Source organism: Harmonia axyridis, chromosome 7 (genome assembly GCF_914767665.1).
Source record: "Harmonia axyridis chromosome 7, icHarAxyr1.1, whole genome shotgun sequence".
Lineage (NCBI taxonomy): Eukaryota > Metazoa > Arthropoda > Insecta > Coleoptera > Coccinellidae > Harmonia > Harmonia axyridis.
In genome coordinates, this window is record NC_059507.1 from 27,403,243 (window position 1) to 27,427,733 (window position 24,491).

The 24,491-nt window shown below is 32.0% G+C and overlaps 5 protein-coding genes across 11 annotated transcripts in view; 3 read left to right on the forward strand and 2 right to left on the reverse strand.

The window, feature by feature from the left end:
- LOC123684724 (mucin-17-like) overlaps positions 1-1,927 on the reverse strand; it is a 50,869-nt gene extending 48,942 nt beyond the window's left edge. For 4 of the 6 annotated variants that reach the window (XM_045624109.1, XM_045624108.1, XM_045624105.1 and 1 more), the window contains exon 1: positions 1,734-1,926. The gene's annotated coding sequence lies outside the window, so the exon portion shown is untranslated. Of the gene's footprint in view, positions 1-1,733 lie in introns of all 6 variants that reach the window. The other 2 variants (XM_045624107.1, XM_045624111.1) reach the window with 2 other exon arrangements.
- A 6,944-nt stretch (positions 1,928-8,871) lies between these two features.
- Positions 8,872-9,699, forward strand: LOC123684728 (39S ribosomal protein L17, mitochondrial). Its single transcript, XM_045624117.1, has 2 exons — positions 8,872-9,166; positions 9,221-9,699. Exons 1-2 carry the CDS (start codon positions 8,969-8,971, stop codon positions 9,632-9,634), a joined length of 612 nt encoding a protein of 203 aa, XP_045480073.1. The 5' UTR covers positions 8,872-8,968; the 3' UTR covers positions 9,635-9,699.
- Positions 9,700-11,109: 1,410 nt separating this feature from the next.
- LOC123684726 (zinc finger protein draculin-like) lies at positions 11,110-14,392 on the forward strand. Its single transcript, XM_045624113.1, has 4 exons — positions 11,110-11,408; positions 11,467-12,310; positions 12,398-13,840; positions 14,005-14,392. Exons 1-3 carry the CDS (start codon positions 11,274-11,276, stop codon positions 12,949-12,951), a joined length of 1,533 nt encoding a protein of 510 aa, XP_045480069.1. The 5' UTR covers positions 11,110-11,273; the 3' UTR covers positions 12,952-13,840; positions 14,005-14,392.
- A 452-nt stretch (positions 14,393-14,844) lies between these two features.
- On the reverse strand, positions 14,845-16,791 carry LOC123684727 (upstream stimulatory factor 1). Of its 2 annotated transcripts, none has more exons than XM_045624115.1 (4): positions 16,630-16,791; positions 16,247-16,413; positions 15,971-16,197; positions 14,845-15,558 (listed from the first exon to the last, which is right to left on the reverse strand). In XM_045624115.1, the coding sequence occupies exons 1-4, from the start codon at positions 16,656-16,658 to the stop codon at positions 15,199-15,201; spliced, it is 783 nt and encodes a 260-aa protein (XP_045480071.1). In that variant the 5' UTR covers positions 16,659-16,791; the 3' UTR covers positions 14,845-15,198. The 2 variants fall into 2 exon arrangements, with proteins under 2 accessions (XP_045480071.1, XP_045480072.1); XM_045624116.1 differs by lacking the exon at positions 16,630-16,791 and adding an exon at positions 16,514-16,548.
- Positions 16,792-16,978: 187 nt separating this feature from the next.
- LOC123684725 (zinc transporter 9) lies at positions 16,979-24,066 on the forward strand. Its single transcript, XM_045624112.1, has 11 exons — positions 16,979-17,280; positions 17,351-17,692; positions 17,755-18,042; positions 21,135-21,267; positions 21,554-21,692; positions 22,362-22,517; positions 22,575-22,686; positions 22,746-22,956; positions 23,340-23,532; positions 23,583-23,696; positions 23,746-24,066. The coding sequence occupies exons 1-11, from the start codon at positions 17,202-17,204 to the stop codon at positions 23,788-23,790; spliced, it is 1,812 nt and encodes a 603-aa protein (XP_045480068.1). The 5' UTR covers positions 16,979-17,201; the 3' UTR covers positions 23,791-24,066.
- Positions 24,067-24,491: the final 425 nt, after the last annotated feature.

The following is a 24,491-nucleotide window of genomic DNA, read 5'->3' on the forward strand; positions in this document are numbered from 1 at the left end:
TTAAAAATTTTATCCAGATTTCAGAACGAATAACCCCGGGTTCATATCCCGATGATGAATATTCAGTATCATTTTCTACATTTATTTTCTCATTTTTTCAACGTGTTGGCAATTATATGTACAATAATAATTCCAAGCTTCATGCAAAATTTCATCTGCCTCTTCATCAGGATTAAAGAAAATTTAAGACGACTATGGAAAAAAAAAACTGAGTAAAATTTTGAGTGTAGATATAATATACAAATTACAAGCTTCATGCTTGTCATTAATGAAACATATCTCATATGAACAGTTCTTTGGTCTTCAAGTGAGCAAGTTGCGCATGAATGAAAGAGCGCTCAAAAATTTCTGACATTACGTTAGTGATTTCCTAATTTTTTCGATTTGAGTCATTTTAGCCACACAAATCTCCAAATACACAAATTTCTCCAAATACAGGGTGTTCCTAAGATAGAGGTATAATCAGAAATTATAGATTCCTCGGATCATTTTAAGAAAAAAGGTCTATAAACATGGGCCATCAAACGCTTTGTTGTGAGATACAGGGTGTTAAAGTTTCAAGTTTTTTTCTCATAGCACCTTCCCCTCCCAAGATATTCAACCTTAATTTGGCATAGATATTCCAATTTGAAGATTTCAGCATGTGATTTACTAATTTTGAATGCAAAGCTACAGGGTGATCTTTTTTCTGGAACAGTACCCACTTCAATCCTTCGGATTTTTGTTTTTTTTTGGTGAACCACTGGTAATTCAGGAAAATGTAAAAAGAAGCTTTGGTCCAGTACCACACTTTTTGGTTTCTTGTAGTTTTGTCGTATCTGCTACCGATTTCGGGAACAAAATTTCGAACAATTCTCTAGTAATTATCTGTAAAATCCAAATTATTATGAAAATCGAGTTAGTAAGCTGCAAAGAATAACTCAATAATAAGTTTTGGTACTTATTTACCACTCTGTTGTGAAGATCAATAAAGATTCGATAAATTGATATAATCGTCACTAAAAAATAGAACTACAAGAAACACCCCGTATCTCGAAAACAAAGCATATGTGGTCTAATCTTTATAGGACTTTTTTTCTTGAAATTATTCTAGGAATCTCTCATTTTTTTGTACCTACTTTCAATTCATCTACACCCTGTATAATAAACATTGCGCTATCAATAGTTCCTCCAAAAATCTGAACACTTATCAATTGGCACATTCCAGATCTTAAATTGTAAAAGTTTCAAAAAGGTTTAACTTTTTTTCCATAAATCCTACCCACAATAAATGAATAGGTACATAGTATTAGTTTTTTTAATTTTAACCAAGTAGCAAAAAATTATTTAAAATTTTTTTAACTGATAAGTGATCCCAATTCGTTTATGATAGCACGTCTTCAAACTTATCATTCGATATTATAATCATATTATATGACGATAGGAATGGATAGATTTGATGAGGGGTGAGATGTTCAATCCTCAAAATAATTCTCAAATTATTTGACAAAATTTGAATTTATTTCCTGTTACTAATTTGAGGATTGAACATCTCACCCTTCATCAAATCTATCCATTCTTATCATCATATAATTCGATTATAATATCGAATGATAAATTTGAAGACGTGCTATCATGATAGATGTAACCAACGATATGTTATTATTATTAGATTGGTGAATTTTTAAAAATCTAATAGTAGCTAAAATCCATTCTATTGATTCAAAAAAAAAAATTAGAAATTTTTGACGTACCATAGTGTCCCCTTTCGGGTTAATCCAGAAGGAAGAGTCAAAAACAAGAGGATAAGAAAAAGCGCACGCACTCGAATATAGAGGTAGCGCCCGATGTTAGATACAACGCGTCGATTGTGTTACTGGTGATATGCAATAAGGGGAAATTTTCATAAGATACTCAAAAAACTGTAGCAAACGGTTTCCCTCTCACTTAATTCGATCGGTGACCAGCCGGCTCGTTCTTTCTACTTCCACGTGCCCCCCGATCGTAATTTGCAAGGACCCCCTCCCTGAGACAATTAAAAAGGTGCTTTTCCATAAGCACAGTCGAACGCAAGGCGACATTCACTTCTTCGAGCTCTTGGTGCTGAACATATTTCATACCAGTTTGCCTCACTTTTCGGTGTATGATTTCGAATCAGTTGATTGAGTTTTCGCTTCTGCATATTGATATCATTCAATATTAAGAGACAAAAGGACTAGGCAACAGCCCAATGGAAAAATTGTCACCGGTTAATTTTTCTGAATTATCGTATTTTGTACAGGGTGGGCAAATAAGCGAGGTAAGCGGCTATATCTCAGGATCCACTCATTTTACCACTAAAGTGTACAAGAGAACACACTGGAAATTGTTTTGAAGTTCGTACCTCTACCGCTAGGGGGAGTAATAGCTACCGTCCAGTAGAAAAATGAATTTTACTCGAAAATGTTTCATATGAAGTTGAAGAACAAATAACATCACTGTAATCCTTGGAAGATTCTCTATCTTTTCGAATTGTCACTTTCGATTTTACGACATCAAATAAGGGTAGGTGAAAGGGAGAAATCTGACTAATTGAAACGCCTGTAACTTCAGTTTGGCTCAACATTTTTGAGCAAATTAGATCTCGTCTGAAAGATAATATCTTGTTGATTGAGGACAAATATAGTCATGATAAATTTGTTTTTGCTGCTTTCGATATGGGGCGCTAAGTCAGAAGTTCATTGTTTTGTTCATTTTACTGCGAAATTTCAAATGTAATGATAGGATTTTCTCAACAGAAACAGAAGTTCCATCAAATTTTCATGAAAAAACCTGAAGCTCGCAAAGCGATAATTTGAGGCGTTCTGAAGTTATGGCCGAAAGACGATATTCTTCAACTGATGAACTGCGAAAAACCAAATTGTGTCTTTAAGTTCTAACAGAAACAGAAATCCCATCAAATTTGTATGAAAAAACCAAAAAGTCGAAAAGCGATAGCTTCAGGCGTTCTGGAGTTATGGACGAAAAAAAATATTATTCAACTGATTCACTGAAGAACTAAATTGTGTCTTCTTTCGGCAATAACTCCAGAACGCCTGACGCTATCGCTTTGCGAGCTTCTGGTTTTTTCATACAAATTTGATGGGATTTCTGTTTCTGTTAGAACTTAAAGACACAGTTTGGTTTTTCGCAGTGCATCAGTTGAAAAATATCGTCTTTCGACCATAACTTCAGAACGCCTGAAATTATCGCTTTGCGAGCCTCAGGTTTTTTCATGCAAATTTGATGGAACTTCTGTTTCTGTTGAGAAAATCCTATCACTACATTTGAAATTTCGCAGTAAAATGAACAAAACAATGAACTTCTGACTTAGCGCCCCATATCGAAAGCAGCAAAAACAAATTCATCATGACTATATTTTGTCCTCAATCAACAAGATATTATCTTTCAGACGAGATCTAATTTGCTCGAAAATGTTGAGCCAAACTGAAGTTACAGACGTTTCAATCAGTCAGATTTCTCCCTTTCACCTACCCTTATTTGATGTCGTAAAATCGAAAGTGACAATTCGAAAAGATAGAGAATTTTCAAGGATTACCGCTAATGAACAAGACAATGAACTTCTGACTTAGCGCTCCCTATCGGAAGCAGCTGAATCAAATTCATCATGAGTATATTTTTTCCTTAATCAACAAGATGTTGTCTCTCAAGTAAGATCTAATTTGCTCAAAAATGTTGAGCCAAACTGAAGTTACAGACATTTCAATCAGTCAGATTTCTATCTTCCCCCCCCCTCATTTGATGTCGCAAAATCAAAAGTGACAATTCGAAAAGATAGAGAATTTTCCAAGGTTTACAGTGATGATATTGTTTTTCCAACTTAATATGAAAATTTTTCGACTAAAATGCATTTTTCTACTCGACGATAGCTATTACGCCCCCTAGCAGTGGAGTTATGAACTTCAAAACAATTTCTAGTGTTTTCTTTTGTTTACTTTAGTGGTAAAATTTTTTACCGCAAGTCTCTACGATGAGTGGTTCCTGAGATATAGCCGTTTACCTCGCTTATTTGCCCACCCTGTACATAGGCGTACAACTTTGATTCCGCCGTTTTTTTCCGAAATTCGAGGCTTTATTGTATTGTATTGTCCATCGCTGGCCACTACTTTCTCCCATCTTTCGGGCAGCGTACGAATCCCGCGTTGAAAAAACTGGTCATCTCTTGAAGCGATCTACAAATCAATCCAATTTGTTACTTCTTCATAGGAAGTGCTGGTCTGCCAGGCCGTGTGCCATTAATCGAAACAAGTGATAGTCCGAGGGAGTAACGTCTGGAGACTGCGGCGGATGGGGTAGAACTTACCATTTCAACGTTTCCAAGTATGTTTTGACCACTTTCGCAACATGGGGTCGAGCATTGGCATGCTGTAATATCACTTTATCATGTCTCTCGTTGTATTGCGTATTTGTCTTTCAATGCTCGGTCCAAACGCATTAATTTCGTTCGATAACGATCGCCTGTGATTGTTTCAGTCGGTTCAAACAATACATATTACACTACGCCAAGCTGGTCCCATCAAATACCGAGCATGATCTTGGAACCGTGAATATTCGGTTTTGCCATCGACATGGAAGCATGGCCGGGATATCCCCCAGATTTTCTGCGCTTGGGATGATCGTAATGAGCTCATTTTTCGTCTCCAGTCACAATGCGATGCAGAAATCCATTTCTCCTTTGCCTTGCAAGCAGCTGTTCACAAGCAAACAGACATCGTTCCACATCTCTCGGCTTCAACTCATACGGCGCCCAATTTCCTTGTTTCTGAATCACTCCGATGACTTTCAGGTGTTTTGAATTGGCTTGTTGCGTCATTCGCAATGATCCTGCCAATTCTTGTTGCGTTTAACACGAATCTTGATCAAGTAATGCCTCCAAATCTCAAGGGCGTAGAAATAGGGGGTACTGGGGTTAATTGACCCCCACCCCCCGAAGATTTTCAAGATATAAAATTTCAGAAATCTCGCAAAGACGAAGAACGAAAATTGACCAATAATAATCATTTTACTTTCCTTTGAAATCGACACGTCAGTAAAAAATCGAACCCCTTTACGGTTTATGAGTTTATTTGGTACTTATTTACCAACTCTGTATATAGCGAATATTAATAAAGATTCAATAATGGTTAAACATCACAAAAAAGAAAGACTACAAGAAACACCTTGTATCTCGAAAACAAAGCGTTTGCCAAAAAGTCTGGAGGCGGCCCTGATCTCTTGTTTACGCTTATATCCGCATTTTTGTTGAAATATGAAGAATCGAATAAAATTTCAAAAAATCTTAATAGATATACCGACAAATCTAAGTATTATAAAAAATCGTTAGATAATCCCAATAGGTCGGTGATTCTCTGCACTTCTTCACGAGTTGTTGCCGTCAAGGCTAATCAAGATTGTCGGCATACTGTGAAAACTTTCAGTTTTCAGGGAAACTACATTCTTCGAAAATTAAGAAATTTTTTATTTCACTTATTTAAAAGTGATTCGAGAGGGGTAACAAAATACTGAAGAAATGTTTCTATTTCCATTTACTCGAAAAAAAAATGGGACTAGTCGATTAGAGATTGTATAATTTTTTTTCAAATACCAAACGGAACATTCGGAAGAACAAAAAGCTAGTTGATTACTGATTTATATCAGTGATCTCTGAATAGTGAATAGGGCATTGTATATCTAAAGTTAGTTATTATATTTCTAATCAAAATATCGAATACTTTTTCTAGACTCAAAATATTATTAACAAATCAATCGCCACAGAAAACATCTCCTGAAATCGCATCAGTGGATGGAAAAGAAAATAAAGAAAATTGAAGTGAAAATAACAGTAAATCTGAAAATGGGGGGTATCTGTTATATCGTAAAATGGACTGAAATTATTACAAATTATTGCAAACTAGCTGCCGCCCCGACTTCGCACGTTCTGTCAGGCAACCCAAAATACATTCATCGAAGTGTCAAATTATAGTCTATGATTGTTCATCTGATCAGAGGAAAAAGTAAAGCGCTTTTTTTCTTTTTCGCATGATTTTTTCGAAAATATTTTGTTGTATAAACCGTCTCATGAACACAACAAAAAAAAATTATCCAATTTCGTGCAGTCGTAGGAACGTAATGCCCTTACATAATATTTATAGATCTTATTTTATATACAGGGTGTAACATGAGTGACTGGCCATAGCCTAGTGGTGAATGCAGGTCATTCAGGTCTTTCAGAAAAGTAACTTGTTTTGTGTCCTAAGACTGTAAGTTTCGGAGATACTGGGTGATTCATGCAAATTGAATTAAACTTCTGATCACCATAACTTCTGAATGAGTAGTCCGTTTTTCTCAAAATTTTGTGGGTTTATTCACTTCATGCTGTCCTTCAAAGCGACTAATGTTATTTCAATATTTTCAGAGCAGTACTCTGATTATTGAGTTTTTTCCTTCAGACATCGGCAAATATATTTCTCACTCGTTTTGGAGAGATATCGTTATTGACACGAAAAAACACATAATTCGGTGTGATGAATTCAATTTTTATCCCCCCAGGAACAATATCCATTATATGTAACAACCTTATATATCACAATCTTATTATGAGTAAGCAAACTTCTTTGGAAAACTTCTTCAAAAGAAGGAAAATTTGAAAAAAAAATTTCCTTATCCTCCCCCAAGGCTTATATGGCTGGGTACGCCACTGTGGCCAGTCACTCATGTTACAACGTGTATATAGATGTCATAAGATAATATTTTGAGAAAAATTGTTGCTACCATCAAATTACTTGTTTCTCAAGAATTAGCTGTCCGTGGATACACTGAGGATATAAAGGAAATTACTTAAGTTGTCTCGTGTATTTATAGCTTAGTTTGATGACTTATTATCCGAGACGATGAAACAATTGGAAACGGAATCGCTCTATATGGAAAAGAAAAATTCAGAATCGAGGTCTTCAATGTAATATGTTATAATATTTCTCAAGACCTTAGAAAAATAAATAAATGTTACGTAGAAGTACCATCAGCATTCAAATGTGTTTTAGTTTTACTCTCCATCAGTTGGACGCCAAATAATATTTGTTGATATAGGAACGTAGCGAACTAGCGCTCAAAAACTCCTTATTTCAAGCTAGAGCTCATTTTTTCAATATTCTACTTGAATTTTCCATGACTCTGGTGACGCTCTAAACACGAATTTTGCAAGAAACTTAAAATGAAAAAGTATTTTATATCTATAAATACATGCGAAATCTCAACCCGATCAGATCTTTAAATCAAAAAAATGTCTTTCCCAATATTAGTCTTGAATTTGCTATGGTTCTGATGGTGTGATCAGCTTGAATTTTGAACTAGGTTTGAAATTTTTTTTGATATTCTGCTATAATTTTCAATGCTCTTTCTATCATTTGATAAATATATCAACAGAAAAGTTTGTAGGAAGCTTGAAATTGTTATTAATATCTTCACCCAAAATCTTATATCCATCGGTTTTGTGGTCACGGAAATATTGGAAAAATTTTTTCGATAATATTCTTGAATTTTCTCTGGTTCAGGTGTTGTGATCAACATGATATTGTGATTCCTAAAATATATCTATCGTATATTATAAAGAGGGTTTCATGCGGTCAATTGCGTGATTAAAGGTCACCAAGTAAACTAAGGGTAAGTAAATATAAATACTTATTCATATTTTTAAACATAACAATTAAAGATTAATAGTTATTTATAATACAAGTGCAGAAGCCATTGATATTCTTCCACGAGTTCAAAATTCAAAAACGAGCCACGAAGTGGCGAGTTTTGGAATGAACGAGTGGTAGAATGAGCCTTCTGTACGAGTATTATACATTATTTTCTCTAATTCATTGCATTTTCGTTGAAATTAATGAAATATTTCCATAAATATAATTTAGTGATTTTTGCATTGAAAAATGTTGGTTGGCAGAACTAATTTCTTTAAGGCAAATTGATGAATTGACAGATAAAGTCGTGGCGGAAAGTTCGGAGTACCAATATAGAATAATAAAATATAACCATGAAAACTGTGCGTTTCTGATATATTCTCGCACGATTTTGTTCTACAAGATGTGGAAGAATGAACGGAATAACCACAGAATTAGAGAATAGTTATTTATAATACAAGTGCAGAAGGCATTGATATTCTTCCACGAGTTCAAAATTCAAAAACGAGCCACGAAGTGGCGAGTTTTGGAATGAACGAGTGGTAGAATGAGCCTTCTGTACGAGTATTATACATTATTTTCTCTAATTCATTGCATTTTCATTGAAATTAATGAAATATTTCCATAAATATCATTTAGTGATTTTTGCATTGAAAAATGTTGGTTGGCAGAACTGATTTCTTTAAGGCAAATTGATGAATTGACAGATAAAACCGTGGCGGAAAGTTCGGAGCACCAACATAGAATAATAGAATATAACCATGAAAACTGTGCGTTTCTGACATATTCTCGCACGATTTTGTTCTACAAGATGTGGAAGAATGAACGGAATAACCACAGAATTAGAGAAAATATATTTCCACCATCTACTACACATTTTAATAATGGAAGTAAACTTCCTCCTCATAACCGTCAACCTTTTATTTGGAAATATTTTTCCGTAAGATGTTTGGTTTTCGAGATTTTTCACTGATTCATCTCTAAATTCACCTGATGTAGACAAAATGTAGACAAACAATATTATCTCTCGTATAGGCAAAGAAGCTGAGAATGATGATGATGATAGGCAAAGAATAAAATGAAATTCCGTATTTCCTCTACTGGACACTGGTATTTGATGTTGCATATCACCTGATTATAAAATTTGACAGTTTTTTAGTCCATAAGATGGTGTTCTGTGGTTTTTAGTCTTAGGCCAGATCCATAGACTTCTCAAAATCTCAGGTTAGAAAATATCTAACCTATATGAAATATAAATTAAACTTATCTGCTAATTTTAACCATTTTTCACCATGAATCAAGCTGATGTTTCTAAATTAGTATCTAGATTAAAAACGAAAGTAAATCCTCGGCTTAGAAAGTTTCGAAATCCAAATGGACCTGAAGGCAGATTAAATAAACTCAAAAAAACAGTCACTGCCTTATTCAAATACGAAAGAATAGAATTAAATTACCCCAGAGCTGATGAATCACGAATGTACGCCGAGAGAGTGAGTGTTTTGGATAAGGCAGATGGTTAATGAATAATTAACAATTCATTTCAGCTTATTTCAGAAGCTATACGATATGGAGACTGCCACAAACCTACAATGGAAATGGCTGATTATTGGCTAATCGAAAAACAGTTGGTTCACAAATTGTTCAAAGTTTTGGTTCCTAGATTTCAAGATTATAATGTTTCCTATACAAAATTGTACAGAGCTCCAAAGCCACCTATTCCTGGTGATCAAAATCCAAAAGCAGTCTTAGAGTTAAGAGGTCATCCATATCCATCATTGTTACCGGATAATAGTTCCAACAAAAACTTGATACATAATGTACTTTTAGAAGAAGCGAAAAGAGCTTATAGAGCTAAAAAATATGCTGAAATTGCAGCTAAAATAGATGCAGTAGAAGAAAAATTGTCAACAATCAAATTGGAATCAGAAGATTCCAAAGCAGTTGAGCCTGCACAGTAATATTAATTATTGAGTTCTCTAAATATATGAAAAGAAAAGATGTATAAAGATCCAGATGAAAATTCTCTACTTCTTTGCTTCCTCATCATCCTTATCTTTAGTAATATTTTCTACTTAACCTCATTTGAAGAACTGAGGAGTTGTGTTCTCCAATTTTGAGGTATTTTTTTGTGAACATATCCTTGTCTTTCATTCTCTTATTATATGGGACGATTGTAGAAAAAATTTTTTTCAGAGGTATTTCTCAATATGAGAAAGTAAGTATAAAGTGTTGAAATCCACCATTGCTTTTCGAAGGGTTCAAAAATTATTATTAAAAAATGTATGTTGAAAATGTTTCATTTGAATTATTCTGCAGCGAAGTGAATGCTGTGTTATCAGGTGAACCATTTAAAATCACTCAACTTCATCAAATAAAGATGAATGCGGACATGATATGATGTTGACACTGACCTATTATGTTTATTACATTTTCGCAAAATCGCCATATGGATTATTTTATTTTTTTTCATGAACATAATATAGTTCTGCGCTAAAGCCTTCTCAACACATATTTCTTGATGTTAATATTCAAACCCTATGAATAGTAATGATTTAAAATAAATTGAATTGATTGTTGTCGATTATTCTCCTCAGTACTGTAGCCATTTTTTACATCAATGAGAAATACTGTTGTGCCCACTCGCTCTTGGAAAAGTTTAAGATGAAACCATAGATTTACGAAATAAATCTAGCGACTTTTAAAGGTACCATCATTTTTGGATTTTAAAGAGCTTCCCAGACTCCACTAATTTTCGCTTCTTTTCCATATCGCGAATATCAAATTATCATTGGCGTAGACAGGATTATTTTTGGGGAAGAGGGAAACTGACACTAACGCACAGTACCGAATTCACATGAAAGTTATACAGAAAAATACTCTTTTTCCATTCTTCAAAAAGCATCATCCTCCTCAAGGGAGGGGGGTACACCCGCCCCTGGTTTTATAATGGTATTCATGGAAATATGAATTGCCATCTACTCAAGTAAGGAAAAGTACCAGTAATGCCGAGTTCAAACAGAATCAGCTTAAACAAAATCTAATCGGTGGACACTAAAGTGATTTAATAAAACACAGTTGAGAAAGACGATGATTCGTTCGAATTAAGCCTAAAAATGGCGAACCATATGTCTTTACCATAGAACTTGAGAATACAATTAATTGAAATTGGGCCTGATAGTATTTGATTGTATATAGAACAAATTTATTCAACTGAAGAATACTACAGTGACTCGATAAAATGGGCCTAACATTTGAATAAATCCCAAAAATCAGGTGAACGGAGAATGTAAACAAAAAGTCGCCATATTTAGGCTCAGCTAATCAAAAACAATACCACGCTTGTCGCCACTGTTGTAACACCACACACACAATAGAGGAACCTTAGAATATAGATAGATTAATGTTCTAAGAGAGGAACCATTTGTTTATTTACTGTGGTAACACTTGTAACCATAGACTATATTGACAGATTAAGGTTAATACATTCTTATTATCTTGGTAATAACAAAATGTATTATTATTAGTATAACAGAATTATTAAGTTTCTCCCCCTAATAAATGATTCATCTACACCTTCAGATGATTCTTTAAATAACCATGTCAACCATGGCTTTGAAGTACAATGTGTCTACCAATAAAAAATGTAGGCTATGTTTGCGAAATACTGAAACTTACATAAATCTATTCGACGGAAATTTTCAGAAAATGATATTGGAATTGACATCTCTTGAGGTTTGAAACGAATTTGTGGAATACTATCATAGTATTTATTCATAAAAAAAATTTTCAGATATCAGAACATGATGGTTACCCTAAAATAGCTTGTATTAGTTGTATTGATGAAATTCAACAAGCCACTAAAACCAGAAAGCGAATTTTGGAGTGCCATAAAAAGTTATTGAAACTAAACACTAATGAGTTAGAAGAAGAAAATAGGAACCATCCTGAAATTATTTTAGTAACTGATTATTCTGAAGAGTCTGAAGATATGCCATGCGAAATATCCCATGATGGATTAGAAGAAATTCTCACCTATGAAGATTGTAGTGAAGTTAATGGTTTAGATGATTTTGTAATTAAAACAGAATTGAGTGAAGATAGTAATGATATGACCTTTGAGGTTCTTGATCACTTAGATACTGAAAATGAAGTTAACATTGTAGAACTAGATAACAAATCAGAAGATGAACTCTTAAGGAATCAATCTTGTCGAAAATTCAAAAAAACAACCCTTGATTCCATAAAGACTATACTTTCAAGTGACATTAAGAAAAGGAAGAGAACTACTAGAAAAGTTCAGCGAGTTGATCAATATATTTGTGAAGAATGTGGAGAAAACTTCTCTTGTGATAAATATGCGTTTAATCTTCATAAAATGAAACATAAAAAGAGCCAATGTAAAATCTGTGGTATAGTTATCAGATCTGATAATATGAGTAAACATTTAGATAATCATACAAGTGGTCCCAGAGTCTGTGATTTGTGTGGAGTAACCTGTAAAAATATTGAAAGTTTGAGAGGCCATATATTTTACATGCATAAAAAATCTAAAGATGAGTACAAATGTGATCAGTGTTCTAGAACTTATCGACAGAAATATAAACTTGAGCAGCACAAAAACAAAGAACATATAGGTAAGAAGGGAAAAATTTGACCAAATATTTTTGGGAATCAAATTTAAACCTTATATTATTTAGAGCTATTTATAATTTTTTTTCCAGGGGCTCGAAGGCACATTTGTAATGTTTGTCAGAAGAAGTTCTTTACATTCAAAGATATGAACAGCCACATTAATATGACACATAAAAAACTACGTCCTCATATATGCAAGCATTGCAGCAAAGGTTTTTCTAGCAAATATGCACTGAAGACACACATTCGGCAACATACTAATGAGACTCCATACAAATGTTCTGTATGTGGGGAAGGTTTTAGGCAGAATGTCTCTCTTCGTACACATTTGAAGTCAAAACATAATATTCAAGAAGATAAAAATTTTCCCTGTGAATTTTGTGACAAATCATTTGCTTCCTGTTTTGCCCTGAAAGTTCATCTGAGGTTACATAATGACAACAGTTATCAATGTAGGGACTGTAAGGAATATTTCCATCAGAGTATTTATCTCTTTAATCACATGAAGACTGTACATAATATAGATGAGAATATGATAGATCTAAAAGAGTTTAAAACAATTTATGATGAACAAGAAATGTTGTCTTCAGAAGTTGGAAATACTATTAGTGAAGATTTGGAAGTTCTCAGTAATGAAGGATAATGAATTGAAATAATGAAAAAGTATTCTTTATTATAACGATTATAATCATCACAAGTGGAAAATGCTTGAATCACATCTAATTATACATATCTCATGTTTAGTTATATTGACTTCCTTAGTGTTTTTTCAGAAGGGAACTGAATAAACATGCTGTTTAAGAATTTACAGCATTTGTTTTCAATTATGTTAAATAACTTCTTGAACATTATTCCCAACTGAAACTAAAATTGTCCTTTTTGATATGGACTAATACTGTGCCAAGAATTGAATGTATGAAAAATTATTTCAGCTTTCATTGAACCATTGCGGATGTATCTGAAGTTTAACTCATTGGTTTATTTTCTATTATGCTTGTGATATTTGTTACTGTGTTTCTAAATTCTTATCATATATTAGTTATATATAGTGGCAAATTGCATTGTAAATATCAAATATTATACTAATTTGGATCAAAATAAAGAATAAGAGTAGTTTTCAAAACTTTTTTCAATTGAGGGGAATTGGAACACTGTTATTATGGAGAATTTTTGTGAATAAAGTTGTTATAAAATATTCTTATTAGTTTTGAACCCCATTTTTTATGACGTTCAATCTGTTGAATTGAACGAAGAAAAGATTTCACTTTCAATATGCAGATAGAATTGTAAATATTTCACTAAACATGATGAAGTTGAATTTAAGGAAAATTTTATCGCATCCACCATGTATTTATATTATAACCTCAATTTACAGTAGGGTGTACTAACTTACTACTACTTAGAAATATTTTAGTGATTTATTAAAGATGAAAGAAATTTAATTAATTTTATTTATATGAAATTAGAGTAATGAAACATTAAAATAATTATTAGGTCTCAATATTATTTTATCTACATAACCTATCTTCTGGGTATGTTTATTAATTAGTCTCATTCAAAAAATATCTTTGAATATGTGATTTGTTTAGTCATAATCATTGAAGAATTATTGCAGATACCTCTTTAAGAGGAGACCTTAAAAAAATTTATCAAAATAATGTGGTTTATTAAAAATATTGTGTTTTATTCCATCTAGGATGGTTTTCACAGACAAACAAAGTGGCATTATTGCTCTGGTGTTCAGCCTAAGTGGATTATTGTACCTGTTCTTCATTTTGATGATTTTTCCAATTCTGCCCTTGGATGAAGAAAATCCAGTGCTGAAATATTCACCAATGGTTTCAATATTAGTCGTATGTGGTACGATGGGTTTTTTTTTCATAGGTAGTTTATCTATTTTCACAATTGTTACAATTCATAGGTCTAGGAACGAGTAAATAGAATGCTTATTCCATTGAAAATAGATAATCATGTTTCAAAATAAATTCTTTATATCAGATTTACAAACTGAATTTTTCATAAAATAATTCAATTATCAATTAATTCTTTGTGAACAATAAATAAAAGTCCTGATGAATTTTTTATTAGTCGTTTGTTTAAAAAAAAAATAGTGCCCTGAAGATGGCCAAAAGCTTGGCGGCATTTAATAAAGAACTTAACTTTATGGGTGAAAACCCCTACTCTTTTCTAATAATAACTAAGATCCTAAAGTTACCTGATCCATAATTCCTTTAGTCCAACATTTCTATTGAGTATTGAAATTTTTAGAGATATTACCATGAATTGATTAAGTTTTAATACAATTCTGTTGCACATTAAAGCATTAACTAACGCTCCAATAATAGTTTCATCAAGTTGAAAATTTGAATTTATGTGCAAGACGGAAATTAAAGTTCTTTCATATATGTTCTTGTTTAAACATCTGAATTGAGGATCTTATGATTACCTTTAATCTTTGAAATAATTTTAATAATAATTAACTATATCACTATCATAATGGAGAAAGTTTCAAAATTGTATAACTAAAATACACAAATTCAATATTGCATTTTTTATTTTAAAACAAATAATTCAACAAAATATAAGATCCAAATTTTTAACAATAAATTGTATTCCTAAATATCTAGAAAATCAGAATATCCAGTGCATTTGTCTTTCATTGAAAAAATATAGGTATGTAAATAATAAATAAATAAATTAAATAGACTGTTGGTCTACTTTTTGAGATTTATATAAATTACACAATGCAAGTAAAATACTGTGAACTATTAAAATTACTCTAAATAGGAGATATTTGTCAATTCTCAATAATCACACTTTTACTATTCTAGCTTTCTAGAGTTTAGGAAAATATAATTGAGTGATTGTTAATTAACAAATAACTACAAAACTATGAAATCACATTATCAGGTATTTCAATACCATTTCTTTTCAACATCTCCCTCAAAGTTCTATTTTCACATTCAAGAGAAAAAGTTTTCTGTTTTAATATTTCGATTGATTGCTGTTGGGCTTTGTTCTCCTTTAGACAACTATCTAAATGTTGTTGCACATCTTTCAATTCTGTTATGTAATCACAGGCTTTGGCAAGAATTCCTCCCTTTGATTGGCCATCATAATGACCATTTCCTTTAATATCTGAAGAACCTCCCTCAGGAATTATTTTAGCCAGTTTAGCTATCCAATTATTTATTTTGTCCCTTCTTCTTCTTTCAACTTCATTGTGTGTTGCTCTTCTCCTTTCATCTCTCTGTATATAAAATAAGGAATATAATTAACCAAGTTTTGAAAATGTTAAAATTTAAGATCCTTATTTTTATTACACTATATAATTTTTTGGTATTGTAAAGATGTAAATTGAGTGATACTAATAGTGTATTCGACTGGCTGCACCAGTTCTCATAAATCGAGCTAATTATGTCTTTTAGCTCTTCAAAAATTCAATTTAATTCACACTGGTGTAGCCCGTCAAATAAGCTATAAGAAAGCAGTGAATATTATAATTTCTTCAATGCAATAGACACACAAATACATGGCTTTAATGTATGAAAAAGTATGTCCTAACAGTCTATCAATATAGTAATAATTCCATGACTTTGTCAATATATTGGCACTGGATTGGATTTTTAATTATATCACAGTTGATTAATCAACTCACGTACTTTTTTAATGTTCAACAAACAATTATTACTGGTTTCTACGATAGAAGCTCTTGGCGCTATTGCTCTAGTCCCTGATTGTGATGTAAACATGTCATTATTTCCTATAACATAAAGCTGACCATTTAAATTACTTTGTAAAACTGGTTGTGGATTAGGATAGCCAGTTCCAGTAGTTACTATTTGTGGTCCCTCATCTTCAACTTGAAGCACTCTATATGTAACAATTCCTTAAAAATATCAATTATACTAATAGAAAATGTCAGTTTTTTTAATTACCATCTGGTGACCTCAGTGAATAATGCACTTCATCGCCAGGAGTTTCTAGTAATGTTTGAGGTGACAAGTGATTAACCATATTTTGCTCATCATCACTATCCATGCCATGGTGTTTATCAATAATTTCTTCATCAATCAGAACTTTAGATTCAACTATTTCCGTTTCACTGTAAAAAAAGCATATTTTATAGAAAATATTTATGAAATGAAAACAAAATCTCAACTTTCAACATTATTACTATTTTATCAAGATTAATTCACACCTACATAAACACTTGTTCATTCATTATCAGAACAAATAAATGACCTTGTACAATGTGTGGTCTTACATAATTCTTTTGAATAAGTATAAAATTTTAAACCTTTAGGATAAAAAACTTTACCTAGAATCTAACGGATCCAAAATATCCATTATTATGTTGTTCCCAACGAGAACCTCTTAAATTTTTGAACTTTCCTGCGATTTTGGTCACGGGGACAAAACAGGTCATGTGACGCGACAAGAAGTGACAATTTAAGAAGACACTATGGCCACCATAGAACATTAAAGTAATCAATCTAACCTCAATAGCTCTAAACCACAGAGATTATTTATGTACTGATGGAGGGTAAAGAGATCTCTACCCTCCATGTTATGGTAAGCGTCCACTAGGCGTGCCCGATCGCCCGAGGAGAAAAAATCCCCCTCCAACTTGCATTCAACTGTGCTCATCACGGCGTGCTGCCGTCTTAGTGGACGGTTACCTTAAGTGTTGTTACTGTTATTTTATTGTCATTTCATCTTGCTACAGTAACAGTTTGCTATACCTGTTATTAATAATTAATGTTTTGAAATTGTCATCTAAGGAAAAATAGGATGATGATTTAAATATTATTTAAAGTTTAATTTAATTACTCAATTAAATGTAGTTTTTTCGGAAGTATGGAAAAATCAAAGCACCTTTATTAAAATAAAATGTCTGCTAAAAATGTAATGCTTTTTAAGCTTTTCTATCGGTTCACTTCTAAAACATCATTTGTGGAAACGAGAATAAGTAAGTTCTTGTTGCGAACAAATCAGTGAAATATCCCCTTTTATGATGTTAACTAAAATATAATTTACAGGAGTCCTTACTAAAAGGGAACTATCTTATTGGAATCAAAATACGGATGTAAGGGGTTTGAAATGGTCATCATTATTACGGAAAACTAAGAATAATGAGGATAATATCGCAGACAAAACAAATCCCAAGAAATCAGATGATTCTTCTAAATCAAATGTTAGAAGTGGGCAACCTGTGTTGAATATTATAGCACCCGAAATTAGAGATAATGAGGAGTCTAAAACTTCAGATGCGAAGAGTACAAGTCAGAATTCTAATACCACCTCTCTTTCACTTACTGAAAATCAGTTGAAAAAATCAAAAAACCTGGAAAAAGATGTTGAAAATCGGGAAATCCAAATGAGTATGTTTTTTCATCATTTCTAATTTAATCATTTTTACATTACCAACTGTATTTAATTTCAGATGGGAAAGATATAGGAAAGAAAAGAGTAAAACTTGATCTGGCTGCACAGTCTCTAGAGAGAAATTTCATAACTCCATTTAGAGCAATGTCAGAATTCTTATTGAAACCATCAGATTTAGAAAATTTACCCAGAACAAGGAGAAGATCACCTTATGAATGTGAACCTCCAATTACTGTTTATTGGAGAAAGGATGTTGAAGCTAAGGCAATGGAAATTTGGGGATCTAAAGAAGCATTGAATATGGAATTACTCAAAAGAGACATTGAGAGAAAAAGATACCAACAAAGTTAGTAATTCTAGTTCCACAATGTACTCTTGTCAATGTTGGGTGTTGGTCTCTTTAGTTGTTAGTGTACTTATACAAGGTGACTCAGGGTTAAACGTTCAATATCCTTTCAGGAAAAATAAGATTTTTTATTCCCATAATCATATGCTCTAACCTCTTCGTTTTCGAGATAGCAGGTGTTGAAGTTTTTAGACAAAGTAAATTTTTATTAATTACTAAAAGATTTTTTGGTTAATTTCAAGACAATGTACATCCTTCAAATGTTATGAGAGTGAAATTATTGTTTCCAGTGGCAACCTAGAGGGTATCTAATTGATATTGAAATTATGACAAACCATTGTATATGCCACCGTTATTTTCAAATATTTATTCATTCCTTAGAATTGAACAATTAAGAATTATGAATTTGTCTCATCATTAAAAAAAAACAGTGACGTCCATTGATTTGTCCCAATGTCAATTAGCCATTGGAATCTATAATATTGACAATATTTTATCAGGTTTCGTATTCAGGCACATGAAAGACTGAACTTTAATTCAGATAAACTTTATTCATTTGAATATCTTACAAAAAAAATTTCATATACTCAATCAAAGCTTTTTTCTTTGTCACCATAACATTAAAAACCAGCACTTGATCCCTCAAAACCCTTAACAATGGTAATAAAATATACAAAAAAAAAGTAGTTCATAATGGTATTGAAAGAAGCCACTTATTGCCACAAGTAAGAATGTCAATTTTTTCCAAAATCATCCAAAATATTTTTGAGCAATTCATAAAAAACTCTTTTTTTCTAAAAATATTGTAATCCTATATTTCGTAAACAAAGCTAGTAAGGACACATGATAATGAAAATCAAAAATCTTATTTATCTTATCATAGTCTAAATTCAAACAGTTTTTGTACATATTTCTTGAATCTAGGTTTGTTCTTGTTTATAAATATTCATTTTCATGCATCAAAGTTATAATTTACTTGGTTATACTATGCTTATCAAAATAGTAACCTAATAGTTATTTATAATACAAGTGCAGAAGGCATTGATATTCTTCCACGAGTTCAAAATTCAAAAACGAGCCACGAAGTGGCGAGTTTTGGAATGAACGAGTGGTAGAATGAGCCTTCTGTACGAGTATTATACATTATTTTCTCCAATTCATTGCATTTTCATTGAAATTAATGAAATATTTCCACAAATATATTTTAGTGATTTCTGCATTGAAAAATGTTGGTTGGCAGAACTGATTTCTTTGAGGCAAATTGATGAATTGACGGATAAAGCCGTGGCGGAAAGTTCGGAGTACCAACATAGAATAATAAAATATAACCATGAAAACTGTGCGTTTCTGATATATTCTCGCACGATTTTGTTCTACAAGATGTGGAAGAATGAACGGAATAACCACAGAATTAGAGAAACAATTAACTTAAATGATTAATATTGGGATAAATTCATATACCTAAAAATATGTCTAAGAAAGAGGTCTGAAGGTTAAAAAAGATTAAGCTATTGTGGACACGTTATCAACATTTGACTAATGAGGTCAAAAGTTATTGAATTTTAGTTGCTTTACGAATTTTGCTACTACATTTATATTGTGAGAAGCTAGTAAAAGAAAACATTTCCTTAGTTCATGCTAGCTTGCCCACACTCAGAGCCTCTCTGTTCAATGTATCAATGAAACTCATTAGTTTTTCCCTCTATCATGTATACTACATTTTGATATTCTGAAGAGTAATGTGACACTTGGTGCATGTATAAAAATCGTATGGAAAAATTTGGGAGTCGCAAACTCTGATTAGAACAAATAATCATCATAAAGCTTATCCCGTCCACTGCTGAACGAAATCCTCCCTTAACTATAGCCATCTTTTCCGGTTTTGTGCCGTCTGAATCTTGTTTCCAGCTACTTTCTTTATATCGTCTGTCCACTGACTAGGAGGTCATCCTCTACTTCTATATGCCTCATGTCTAGGTCTCCACTCCACAAGTCTCTTCATCCACCTTCCATCACTCATTCCAGCCCAGCTCCATTTGAGGTGTGAGATAGCCTCAACTGCTTCTCTTACTCCTGTTTGGTTCCTCATGGTTTGGTTAGGTATCCTATTTTTGAGGGTAACTCCCAGCATTGACCTTTCTATTCTCCGTTGCATCACTTGTATTCTGCAGATGTTCCTTTTTGTTAATGTAAGTGTCTCAGCTCCATACGTGAGAACAGGCAAAATACTGATTGAAGACTCTCCTTTTTAAGCACATTGGGACATCAGTAGTTTTCAGTACATGTCGGAGTTTACCGAACACCGCTCACGTCATTCCTATTGTTCTTTGGATTTCGTGAGTCTGATTATCTCTGCAACAAATAGTGATGACAATTAAAACCAACCAATAAATCTTATGCATGTAACAACATAACAAGAAAACTCACATTTTTATGATTTTTCTGAAAAAATTTCGATAGCTGATCATCATCATGAACACCTTCAAAGGCATGAATTAAATAAAATAAAATTCTGGATAAAAATTGGAATTTTTTACCTAAGTTTTTTCAGGATTCTTATGGGTAGAATAATCGATTTCAATAATAAAAAACCATGCATGCCATTCTAACACTTGGTCAATTATAAATATTATATTTTCAAATTTTCTATTTCATTGGTCATGGGTAATTGATAAGGGCAGAAAATATTTCAATTCATTAATAAATCCCCAATAAGTCACACCATTTTCAATGATTTTTGCTAAAAGAGAAAATTGGATAACTTACTTACCGAAAGCAACCTTCTTCCAAATAAATATGTTGACATAACTTGCAATAAAGAATGAGCTTGTGTTTGTGATATATTGTGTGTAAACAATTTGCACACATCAGTGATCATAACTGTGGATGGTGCACTCTCAAGTTTTTCTTAATTTTTAAATTTTTTATTGAGATATGTCGATAGAAATTGATCTTGATTTGTGAAATTATTTGAATACCTGAAACTGTATTATATTTTGTTTATTAGAAGTCACGTACATGCTCACACCTCTGTGATTATATGTTTATACCCTGTAGTTTACAGAATAAACCATATTATTATTATTTTGTAGATATTTTCATGGTGAAGAGAAGGTTACGGGATTACAGAAGGGAAATATCAAAGTCTGCTGGTGAAACAGTGAAAGATAATGATCCTGGTTTGTCAGGGAGATCAGGAAGGGTTGTACTTATAGCTGTAGGAATGTAAGTTTCTTTACTTCTGAGGATTTTCTGCATAAGAAATCCAATACAATAGAGCAGTGTCAGCCGACGTTACAGAACAGTTGCTAGAGGGACATCCGACTCTTCATATGACTGGAATAGGCTTCTGATTGGTCAAGAATAGTAATGACTACTTCAAATCAGTGTAACTTGCCTAATAAGCTATGAATATGCTTTATTTGTTGTTCCATGTCCCTCCAGTAGGTGATCAAACCATTGAGTACTGACACCACTCTATTCAAGTAACTATGCTAATTTTTGTCCGCAGAAATATGGCCAATTGTCTCTTCAAACTATTCGCTTGGTTGTACACAGGGTCTCATAGTATGTTCTCAGAATGTATACATTCCTTTGCAGATACTATTAATCAAATCATATTAGCATTTGGAATTCATAAGTCTGTCCAGGTTAGTTCAATTACTGATTTAAGGTATATATAGTGAAGTATTTCAAGTTCATTGTGGACTCAATATTTTACTTCAATATGAACTATAGTTATTAACTTCAAAAGCAGTTAGCAAACTTTAGTTTCTGAAGATGATTAAATTATTGTCGAAACACTATAAACATAAATAAAGATTCAGTTGACATTACATTACTTTACCTTAAGTATATCCAGTTCATTCAATTTACATTTTGGAATATATAAAATCCAAAAAATATATTGAAAAAAAACTGTCTTAAACAATTATTCGAAACTATGAACATATGAAACAAAATTGAAATTTTGTTGAAAACTGTATGGAAAACATGAGAAATATAATCATGAAGTGGGGAGTGAATATAACTACAATGATACATAATACATACATTATTTTTACTGCAATCCTTGAATTTTTTATGGTATTTCTCAATACAATTTTGTCGTACGATTGTCGAGGAATTAATTTTTTTATTTAATTTTGGGATTCTATACATTCTAAAATTAAAATTTTCAGAAGGTTTACATATACATATAATATGAATCCTTTAAGTTCCTTTTTTAAATTTTTTATTCAATTCTTTTTTTTCAAAGAATTTATTTGGTTTTGTTGATCATATTCAATTATTAATGTAGAATTTTTATTTTGTTTCAGTTAGCAAATTCCTATCACCCTTATGGTTATAATAATATGAAATATGTTGCCTCATTAATATCAGGTGTTGGAATATTCTGTGTTGGAACTGGACTTTCATTCTATCATGGCATAACAGGAATCATGAATCCGGAACCTTTATCTGATTTCTTTTGGGTTAGTTGTTTTATATTGCGTTTCATTATGACACTGATTGAACCTTTGAATTTTTAGGCGTATTTCATTTTAGGGGGTTCATTCATTTCAGAGGGTGCTACTTGTATGGTTGCTTTTAATTCTATAAGGAAGGGTGCTAAAGAAGCTAAGATGTCTGTGCAAGAGTATAGTGAGTATTTTAGGGAAAAGTTGATATTGATTGGGTCCAATTTTTCTTCTGATTTTTAGTTTTTAAAAGTAAAGATCCTAGTGTGAATGTGGTATTATTGGAGGATTTTGCAGCAGTTGTAGGAGTTGTGGTAGCTGGTGGATGTATGAGCTGGGCTTCAATAACAAATAGTTCCATTCCAGATTCACTTGGCTGTCTAGGAGTAGGATGTATCTTAGGTTCGGTGGCTTCTTTCATAATTTATTCTAATGTTGCAGCTTTGGTAGGCAGGTGAGTTTGGAAGTTTGTGTAAATTTCAAATAAATTGTGTTTTTCTGATTGTGACGATAATTTTTTTTTGATTTACAGTCTCAATTTGTTATAAGGGGATTTGAAAAAATAAGAGTTTTATAATAAGATCCTTATCATTAAGAATTCAATTGGACCTATGTCCTAAACCTCTTTAACTTTTTAGTTATAGTGTATTGAATTTTAGAAAACTAGTTTTTTATCATAACTTCTTTCTTTGGACCATTTTATAACCATAATGATATTCACTAATGACCATTATTCTAACTGTGATGACTAGTGTAATATTACCGAGTGTGAACTATAACCAAGCCATGGCAACGCATGCCTGATCGGTCATACAAGGTTTTTTCATTTTATTTTAGGTCTATTCCAGAAGACGATTTGAACAAAATAAATTGTGAATTGGAAAGTGATGTAATGGTTCGAGCCATCCATGATGTTAAAGGAATTGATATGGGTAATTATCTGGTCAGATACAAAGCAGAAGTTGATTTTGATGGAAGAGAATTAACTAGATCTTATTTAGATAAACAAGACCTAAATATGCTGCTTGAGGTAATTTGAATTCTGAAATTGTTATTAGGAATCAACTATTACTTTTTTAGGAATGTAGAAAGATTGAAAACATCGATCAACTCGAAGAATTCATTCTGAAACATGGAGAGAATATAGTGGATTCTGTTGGTGGGGAAATTGATCGGATAGAAATGAAATTAAGGGTAAGAGAAACATAATTCTTTTATATTTTGATCAATAAACTCTTTCCAGAAAAAACATCCTGAAATTCGTCATTGCGACTTGGAAATACTATAAAAGGTTCCAAAACTTATTATGTATTAATATATAAGCTAATATACTTCATTTTAAATATAGAACAATATTTTGTGATTTCAAATTTTTGTCCAAAAATAATGTTAAAGTTAAATGAGAAAAGTTTATAATTTATAATTGTTATTTGTTTCTCGAAACATTAGTTGGTACATATATGTATTTATTTATTCTTCTAAATAAGCTTCTACCTAATAAACTGGAATATTAATTGAAGTTTTGAAACATGTTATTTTATATTTGATTAAAAATTCAAATGTGTTTTTTTTTGGATAATTTGTTGGAGTATAACTTCTTCCTAAGACTGCACATTTGACATCAAAATAACGGTTTTGTGATGACTACAGTTGACACCAAAAGTATTTGTTTTACTGATGCATCAGATGAACTCAGCTTGTGAATAATTGAATGAATATATGTATTTGAAGAAAATAGGAAAATCCCATTTGTCTGATAATATGCCTTCTCATCCACTTCTGAAAAATCCCCCACAGTACGTTATATTCTATCTTGTAATACTATTATCTCCAGAAAAAGTTCTAATGGCAAATTTTATGCAGTAAATGCTGTATCTGGCAAATTTTCAGTCTCACTAGTGCACTTTTTATACCACAAATCTAATTCTGTTTCCATTAATCTAGAAACAATGTTATTTTTTTGGAATTTTAATAATATTGTTTGTGTGA

Bases quoted from the DNA above. Each gene is read 5' to 3' on its own strand.
- LOC123684726 (XM_045624113.1), top strand. From the start codon at position 11,274: ATGTCAACCATGGCTTTGAAGTACAATGTGTCTACCAATAAAAAATGT. The intron at 11,409-11,466 runs GTTTGAAACGAA...AAAAATTTTCAG, and splicing joins TGGAATTGACATCTCTTGAG to ATATCAGAACATGATGGTTA. The intron at 12,311-12,397 runs GTAAGAAGGGAA...TTTTTTTTCCAG, and splicing joins CAAAAACAAAGAACATATAG to GGGCTCGAAGGCACATTTGT.
- LOC123684725 (XM_045624112.1), top strand. From the start codon at position 17,202: ATGTCTGCTAAAAATGTAATGCTTTTTAAGCTTTTCTATCGGTTCACT. The intron at 21,693-22,361 runs GTTAGTTCAATT...ATTTTGTTTCAG, and splicing joins GAATTCATAAGTCTGTCCAG to TTAGCAAATTCCTATCACCC. The intron at 23,533-23,582 runs GTAATTTGAATT...TTACTTTTTTAG, and splicing joins ACCTAAATATGCTGCTTGAG to GAATGTAGAAAGATTGAAAA.
- LOC123684727 (XM_045624115.1), bottom strand. From the start codon at position 16,658: ATGGATATTTTGGATCCGTTAGATTCTAG. The intron at 16,414-16,629 runs GTAAAGTTTTTT...CTTTTTTTACAG, and splicing joins TTGGATCCGTTAGATTCTAG to TGAAACGGAAATAGTTGAAT. The intron at 16,198-16,246 runs GTAATTAAAAAA...GATATTTTTAAG, and splicing joins TTCACTGAGGTCACCAGATG to GAATTGTTACATATAGAGTG.
- LOC123684728 (XM_045624117.1), top strand. From the start codon at position 8,969: ATGAATCAAGCTGATGTTTCTAAATTAGTATCTAGATTAAAAACGAAA. The intron at 9,167-9,220 runs GTGAGTGTTTTG...AATTCATTTCAG, and splicing joins CACGAATGTACGCCGAGAGA to CTTATTTCAGAAGCTATACG.